This window comes from Galeopterus variegatus, unplaced genomic scaffold, assembly GCF_000696425.1.
Source record: "Galeopterus variegatus unplaced genomic scaffold, G_variegatus-3.0.2 Scaffold6827, whole genome shotgun sequence".
Taxonomy (NCBI): Eukaryota; Metazoa; Chordata; class Mammalia; order Dermoptera; family Cynocephalidae; genus Galeopterus; species Galeopterus variegatus.
Genome location: NW_007732938.1, coordinates 37856 through 46479, shown reverse-complemented (window position 1 = coordinate 46479; position 8624 = coordinate 37856). Strand labels below are relative to the sequence as shown.

The 8624-nt window shown below is 50.2% G+C and overlaps 1 protein-coding gene across 1 annotated transcript in view; it reads left to right on the top strand.

Annotated features, from left to right (window-relative positions):
• Positions 1-5618, top strand: part of MTG1 (mitochondrial ribosome-associated GTPase 1) — an 11253-nt gene extending 5635 nt beyond the window's left edge. Inside the window, exons 4-6 of the mRNA XM_008591307.1 lie at positions 3830-3887; positions 4642-4765; positions 5210-5618. Coding sequence (XP_008589529.1) covers positions 3830-3887; positions 4642-4765; positions 5210-5349 — 322 coding nt within the window. The 3' untranslated portion in view covers positions 5350-5618. The remainder of the gene's footprint in view (positions 1-3829; positions 3888-4641; positions 4766-5209) is intronic.
• Positions 5619-8624: the final 3006 nt, after the last annotated feature.

Below are 8624 nucleotides of genomic sequence, written 5' to 3'. Positions count from 1 at the left end.
CTCAGTGCTGCGCCCGCACCTCGCTCAGCCAGTGAGCGGGAACCGGTCTGTATGTGGGATCCGAACCCTCGGCAGGAGCGCCGCCACGCCCCCAAGAGGCGCACTGTAGCAGTGCGCCACCCGGCCGGCCCCTGTACTATTTTTTATACCCACCAGCAGGAAATGAGAGTTCTAGCTCCTCCACATCCCCAGCAACACTTGCTGTGGTCAGCCTTTTAATTTTAGCCTGTGTGATGGGTGTATAGTGGTGGTGTACGGGGTTTTAATTTGCATTTCCCTAATAACAAATGACATGGAGCATCTTTCCATGGGGTTATTTGCCATCCATATATCTTCTATGGGGAAATGTCTGTTAAAATATTTTCCTCACTTTTAAAATTGAGTTGCTTCTTAATTATTAATTTGTAGGAGTTCTTTGTGTATTCTGGATGCAAGTCCTTAATCAGAGATATGGCTTGTAAATACTTTCTCTAAGTCTGTGCCTTGTCTTTTCATCCTTTTAACTGTCTTTTGAGGAACAGAACTTTCTAATTTTCATGAAGTCCAGTTTATCAACCAGATCTTTTATAGATAGTGCATTGTCACATGTATGAAATCTTTGCCTAAACCAAGGTCACATGGTTTTCCACTTTGTTTTCCTCTTGAAGGTTGATAGTTTTAGGTTTTGCATTAAGGTCTATGAGGTCTGTGATCCCTTTTGATTTTTTTTGTTGTTGTTATATGGTGCAAGCTATGGATTGAAGTTCCTTTTTTTTTTGCACACCCACTTTGTTTTCCTCTTGAAGGTTGATAGTTTTAGGTTTTGCATTAAGGTCTATGAGGTCTATGATCCCTTTTGATTTTTTTTGTTGTTGTTATATGGTGCAAGCTATGGATTGAAGTTCCTTTTTTTTTTGCACATGGATAATCAGTTGTTCCAGAAATATTTGTGGAGAAGACTGTCTTTTCTCCACTGAATTGTCTCTGCATCTTTGTTGAAAATCAGTTGTCTATATATGTGGGGTCTATTTGTGGACTCTCTTCTGTTCTGTTGATCTATTTGACTGTCGTGATAACTGTACCTTTAATATAAGACTTGAAATCAGGTAGTATTAGTCCCCCAACATCACTGTTCCTTTTCAAATTTGCTTTGGCTAATCTAGGTCCTTTGCATTCTCATACTAATTTTACAATCAGTTTGTCAGTTTCTGTAAAAATCCCTGCTTTTCTTGTGGGGAGGGCAGAGTCTATTGAATTTTTAGGTCAGCTTGGGGGAGAATTGACAACATCATAACATTACTGAGTCTCTGACCCATGGATACAGTGTATGTCACCATTTATTCAGGTCTTTGTTTTCCTTTGCAGTGTTTTGTAGTTTTCAGTGTACGGGTCTTTTACATTTTTTTGTAAGATTTTATTTAACTCTTTCATATTTTTGATGCTGTTATAACTGGCATTATTTATAATTTAACTTTTGATTGTTTGTTGCTAGTATATAGAAATATAATTGATTTTTGTAATTTGGTCTTGTATCCTGCAGCCTTGCTAAACTCATTTATTCTCATAGATCCCATTAGATTTTCTACCTAGATGATCATGTCAGTTGCAAATAAAGGTAGTTTTAACTTTTTCCTTTCTAGATTGGATGCCTTTCACTTCTTTTTCTTCCTTATTGCTCTGGCTAGAATCTCCAATACAGTGGTGAATGGAAGTGTTGAGAACAGATAACCTTGTCTTGTTTCTGATCTTAGGTGGAAAGTTTTTAGTCTCTCACAATTCAGTATGATGTTAGGTATGAGTGTTTCATAGATGGCTTTTATCAGGTTTAGGATATCATTCTGGCTAGAGGTTTATTAATTTTATTGATTTTCCCCAAAGAATTCACTTTTGGTTTCATTGACTTTTATTGTCTTTTTCTTATCGTGCTGGATTTCTCTTTGATTTTTATTATTTTCTTATTTCTACTTTGCTGGATTTCATTCTATTTGTACTATCAATTATTGAGAAGGGGTATTGAAATCTCCAACTATTACTGGATTTGTCCATTTCTCCCTGCAGTTCTGTCAGTTTCACTTCATGTATTTTGAAGCTCTGTTGTTCTGTAGAAACACCTAGATTATGTCCTCTTGATGATTTGATTCTTTTATAATTATGAAGTGACCTTCATCCTTCAGAATATTCTCTGCTCTGAAGTCTACCTTGTGTGATATTAATATTAATATAGCCACACCAACTCCTTTAGAAGAAGTAGTGTTAAAATCGTATCTCTTTTTCTGTCCTTTTACTTTTAGCATATTTATGTCTTTATGTTTAAATGTGTTTCTTATAGAATGCATATAGTTGGGTCTTGCTTTTTAGCTAATTTGCCAGTCTCTGTCTTTTGTTTTAGGTGTTTAGACCATTTACATTTAATGTGATTATTGATATGTTAGGTTTAAATTTATCATCTTGCTGTTTTTTTCATTTGTCCCATCTCTTCTTTGTTTCTTTTTTCCTCTCTCTCTTTCTCTTGCCTTTTTTAGGATTAAATATATTTAAATGATTCCACATTGTGTGTTAGCCCACCACCTGTAGCATTTTTGGGGAGGTTGCTTTCAGTTGATAACCTTATAGTAGTATATTCCATTTTTCTCATCCTGACCTTTGTGCTGTTGTCATCATATGTTTTACCTTTAAGTATTTTATAAACCCAAGATACACTGTTACTACTTTTTGTTTACATAATTATATTTCAAAGAGATTTAAAGTATGGGAAAAAGATCTTACATATTTGCCCCTCATGTGACCGAACGGTGCTCCTCATTTCTTGTGCAGACCCAGCTGTCCACCTGGTGTCACTTCTGCCTGGAGGATTTCCTTCAGTGTTTATGGCGGTACAGGTCTGCTGGTGACGAATTCTTTCAGATTTTGGTTGTCTGAAGGTGTCATTATTTCACCTCTGTTTTGGAAGGTACTTCCCCTGTGTTTTCAGTATTTGAAAGACGTTGCTGTCCCTTCCTCACTTGTGCTGTTTCTGGTGAGAATCTGCTCTCTTGTTTGTCTCTGTTTTCCTCTGTATCTGATTTTGAGCAGTTTGGTGACGGTGGCCCCATGTGGTTTTCTTCATGTTTCTTGTGCTTGTAGATAGTTGAGCTTCTTGGATCTGTGGCTTTGTAGTTTTCATCAAATTGGATACTTTTGAAGCACTGTTTCTTCAGCTGTTTTCCTGTCTCTTCTGTCCCTCAGGAACTCAGCTTCACAGGCCTAGTCTTGCAGTGCAAGGCACTCGGGCTCTGCTGCTGTTTTGGAGTTTCTTCTGCAGCATCTCATCTGCTGTTAAGTCCATCTAGGGTGTTTTCCATAGTTTTCATCTCTAGAAGTTCGATTTGGATCATTTCTAATATCTTCTTTGTCTCTACTTAACTTTATAGCCACGTGGGATGTGATTATAACAACTGATTTAATGTCTTCAATAATTCTAACATTGGGATCAGTTCAGAGTCAATTTCAGTTGGTTCATTTTTCTTCTCCTCATGGGTCAATATTCCTGCTTTGCAGGCATGGAAATTTTTGATTGGATGCCAGACATTTTGAGTTTTATTTAGTTAGGTGATAGATATCTGTATTCTTATAAAAATTCTTGAGCTTTGTTCTGGGATGGTTAAGTTATATGAAAACAGTCTAGTCCTTTCAGGAATTCTTGTAGTTGGCAGGTCTGGGGAGTGGCCAGTGGGTCTCCCCTAGGCCTGCTCCTCTCCTAGGATGGCCTCTCGAGAGCGCCAGGACAGGGACCCTGGGGCTGCTGATCTGGAACTTGGGCTTGGCACCTCCCAGAAGCTTGCGGCATAACCAGGTCGTGCCATGCCACCAGGTCCAGGCACACTGCCCTCCTCAAGGCTGAGCCTTCCTCTGTGGCAGCTGCGAGGCAGGTGCCCCTCACCCCTCTGCCTGTCAGGAAGGGCAGGTCGTGCCATGCCACCAGGTCCAGGCACACTGCCCTCCTCAAGGCTGAGCCTTCCTCTGTGACAGCTGCGAGGCAGGTGCCCCTCACCCCTCTGCCTGTCAGGAAGGGCGTGAGAACATTGGGTCTGGGTTGGTCTCCTGCCTCCCGAGGCTCAGGTTGGTGCTTGCAGATAAGCGTGTGTTGCCTTTAGTCCCTTCAGGCCAGTCTGCCCAGACCCTGTGTTGGGAGCAGGCAGGGCGCCTGTGAGAATCGCTTGTGATGCTGGCCTGACTGTCCCTCCTCCAGCTGGTGGGGAGCATGCCAGCTGGTCCTGCTGCCTGGGAGTTGCCGCATGCCATCCTAAGCAGCAGGCCACGTGCTGCGGTGTCTGCCATGTTGCCCTTCCTGGTCTCTAGCCTGGGCTATACACAGACCTGTGCAGCCCTGCTCTTGGGTAGTGGATGAGGCACTGCCCTGCACAGCTGTAGTTCTGCCTGCTGCAGCCCAGGGCTCTGGAAGTGGGAGCTGCTCTCCATGCAGCTGGCTATGGTTACACAGAACAGAGGTTGGAGACTGTGGTAACTGTGGCTCCTCTGTGGGGCCCACACCGCACCATGGTCACCGTCACTTACAGGAGATGCCTGGCTGTCATTTGTTGAGCCACGCGGCCTTCAGGAGGAGGGGAGTACCTGAACCCTCAGGGCAGCACGGGTGCTGGGCCTGGCGGCACTAACTGGTAGCCTGTGTGCAGGTACGTGCAGCACTACGGCCTGGGCGGTGCTTGTGACGACATCGAGCACGTGCTGAAGCATGTGGCCATCAAGTTGGGCAAGACACAGAAGGTGAAGGTGCTCACAGGCACAGGTGGGTGAGGCCACATGGCCCCATACAGGAGCCCTCACCCCTCACTGGGTGGGAGGGGGATCCCTGGCCATCCCCAGAGGAGGGAGGGGAGGAAGCAACATTGGGAACAGCACAGGGATGGCTCTCTTGGGAATGGGGCTTGGGGCTGGGGAGCTACAGAAGGTTCTAGAGAGGAAGGAGCTCGTAGTTCAGGCTTCAGAGGATGAGACTGTCCCTGCCCCCAAGACCTGGGTGGTGCTGGGTAGACACCTGCAGACCTCACCCTTCTAACCTCAGGAGCTCTGGGCAATGTGGCGGAGCTCTGGGCAACGTGGCGGAGCTCTGTTTTCTTCCTGAACGTGCCCTGGGCTTCACTGATGCCCACCTGAGGTCTTGCAGGGCCAGTCCCTCTGGTGGGTGGGGGCTGGAGAGGCTCCTTCCTCACTAGACCCTCCTATCCCCCAGGTGACGTGAATGTCATCCAGCCCAACTACCCTGCAGCAGCCCAAGACTTCCTCCGGACCTTCCGCAGTGGACTGCTGGGCCCAGTAATGCTGGATCATGACATCCTGCAGGGCCACCCCTCTGCCAAGGCAAACTCCTGAACTGGCCAGGCAATGAGTGCACTGGAGGTGTGTAGCCTCCCAGACCTGCCATGGCTAGGTGTCTGGGACTTGGTACTGCCCACCAGGAACTCCATGCCAGTCACTACAACAGTTCCCTCTCCAGTGAGGGACACCATGGTTTCCTACCCACCACAGCCTGGCCAGCTCCCATTGCAGAGGCCTGTGTCAGTGGGGGTGGATGTCCTTAAGGTTGACGTCTCAGGAGTTAAAGCTAAAATCTGTTAATTTTTTAAAATCTCAAGTTGAAAGGCTGGTCTCTTGTTGGCCTGCTGAACCCTAACCCTAACCCTAACCCTAACCCATGATACCTTGGGTCCACCTGTTAAATCCTGCTCAGTAGGAAGCAAGCAGGTTAGGAACTGGGCTCCTGTGTCAGGTTCTTGGCACAGAGCCCTGCAGCCCTGCAATCAGGAAGAGTCTCACTGTAGCAGAGGTGTTTATTTCACACATCATAAAATGTGCATACAAACATGGACAGAGGTTCTGGCTAGTGACACTCTGGGACTGCCTCTCCCCTCAGTGCTGGGCCTGTTCCTTGGATGCTGCCCTCTCTTAGCTGTGCTGTGTGCAGACTGAGGGTCGCCCATTGAGGGTAGCGGAGACCGCAGGCCTCCTAGCACCTTTTAGCTAGCAGGATGGTGGGCCTCTGCTTTAGTGGGGCCAAGAGAGGTGTGGAGGGCTCCTCCCCGCGTTGTTATGGATGCACCTGAAGGCCACTGGCCTGCATTCTAGAAGAGGAGACGGAAGGCGGGGTGGAATTGGTGGAGGTACAGATTAAGGTGGTGCTCCTGGGTCAGGGGAGGACAGACCTGGTCAGCAGCTCCTTGTCTCATGCCTGTCAGGCCCTTTCCTTGCTGTGGGAGCCCTGCCTCCTCGGGAGTGGCTTCTTTTGTGGGCCCCTTGAGATGGGCTGCCCAGGGTGGCTTCCCACATCCTGCACCTCATTAACCTCCTGAAATCACTCCCCTGAGCACCCACCGTCTGCTTCCTGCTGGAGCCCTGACCGCCCGGGGTGGGAAGTATCCAGGGATTTGTGGCTGTACTCCTGAAGACAGGTTGGTGGTCTAAATAAACTGACACTGAAGAGTGTAATGGTTCCATTGCATCTGGAACATTCCATTATCTTACGGTGCTGTGTAGTGTGGGAGAGTCTGGTCCAGGCCAGCCCATCTGTGGTGGGTGTCTGAGGGGCCAAGGGGGCTCAGTGGGTCTCCCTGCCCTTGCAAAGAGACTCAAACTCTTGCCATCAGTGAGGAAAATGGCAGAGGGGTCTCATCTGCCGTTGAAGCCCCCAGGTGGGCTTGGCCTTGGCTTGCTGGTCTTTGGTGGCATCCAGCTTGGTCTGAAAGGGATGGGAGCATCTGGGCTCGCTGTGCCCCAGGGGCACTGGCAGTGAGGAGGGGAGAGGCTGCGGGGGCTGCCTCCTGCTGCTTAGTGCCCTGTATGTGGAAGAGAACGCTTGTCCAGGTCCTGCTGATAACTTCTAGGCCCTCACCCCAGCCAGAGTTGTGTCAGTGGGGAGGGCAGAGGCTGGCAGGGCCCCCTGGGAGGTGCTGGTCTCGGCATTGGTGCCACCAACTGAGTCCAAAGGCTCAGAGGTCCAAGGAGTAAGGGTGGGTTGCAGGAGCAGCCCAGCTGTAGGTGAGACTTTCACCAGGGCAGTGAGGGTGTGAGGGCCCAAGGCTACAGGGCACCAGGGCCCTGGGAGGACCCATCCTACCTCGGGACGAATTGGATGATTAGAGCTAGAGAGCTTGGCAGAGCTGAGACCCCTCAGGGCCAAGCTTGTGGGCACTGTGCTGGTGGGCTCCACAAAAGGGCCAGTCTTACCCACAGAGGTGTCGAGGTGCCAAGGCAAGACCTTGGAAGGGGCTGCCCAGCATTTCCTTGAGGCCACTCTGGGTGTCTAGCCTGTTCTCAGAGTGTCCTTGGATAGTCAGACTTCCTTTGTTGTGTTGGGGGGGAGCTCAGCCTTCCCGTGCACAGACTTTCTGCATTTGCGCCGAGACCCGTCTGACATCTGGCTGTGTCTGCTAGGTGCTGGGCCCCCTGCTCCAGCCAGCCTCCTCCAAGGACTTGCTGGTGGCCACGGTTGGTCTCTGGGTTTGACTTGAGCTCCTGTCCTCCTCTGCTGAGCAGGTTGTCACCTGCCCTTCACACCATGCCCTCACCTAGGCCCCTGCCTGGGCCTGGTCCAGCTGCTTCCGAGGAAGGGGCTGCCTGCTGGGGAGTCTGGAAGCCATGCAGCTTGGTCTGTGTCTGCGGAAGGCTCTTTAGTGGGATTGGCAGTTGCTGTCCCGAAGTACAGGCGAGAACTGTGATCCCCATATGTAAACCTAAGTTCAAGGGAAATGGAAATCTCTTGAATATGTTTTTCTCCCCAAAATGAGTCACAAGAGTTAAGTGACTTGTTTCAAGTTGTTGGAGCAAAGTGGCTCCAAGGGACAGAAGAACCTTCCCTGGCAGTGGGTCTTGCTGGAGTCTGCCTGAGAGTAGGGGGAAGGCCTTCTAGGAACCACAGGGAACCACACAGGTGTTCCTGGGATGGTTGGCTTTCCTGCTCAGGAGTGTTCCTGAGATCCACAGGGCCCGCTCTTGTAGGCAGGTGGTCAGCACCTGACATTTTCCATACCACAGCCTGAGCAAACCTCCCCTCTCCTTCCCTCCAAATCCTGAATTCATTTGGTCCGATCTGGCTGCTTCTGTAGGGGAGGCACCGTGGTCCTCAGGGCCTCAGCGGCAGAACCAGCCCAGCCTGAGGGTTGCCTCTGCCTGGTGGTCAGCACTGTCCGTGGGCGGGCAGGGAGCAGGAGTAGCAGGGTCGCCGGCTTTTGGCACCTCCCTTTGGGGGCTCTGGAAAGTGCAGGGCAGTGGTGGGACTGTGCAGGACCCACAGGCCGCCTGCCTTTCTGGCTGGGGGAACCCAAACATCCTGGAGGTGGTGGGGCCACTGGTCCCCTGGTAGGGTGGAAGACGGGCATGTGGGGGACAGGCTTGGACAGGGCGGTGGGCAGCGGGTTCACGAGTAGGAGAGACTGCAGCTCCCGCCACCGGTCGGAATCGCCGACGCAGCCCTCTGGACTCGAAGATCGTGGGCAGCCGAGGAAGGGGCGTTCAGCGCTGGGCGGCTTCTGGGGTGGGCCCCAGGGGCCTGCGGGACGGCGCGGGCTGGGGGCCGGATCTGGACCCCGAGCCCAGCCGGGCCTAGGGCCGCAACAGCCCCAAGGCGCCGAGGGCGCCGCCCAGCAGCAGGC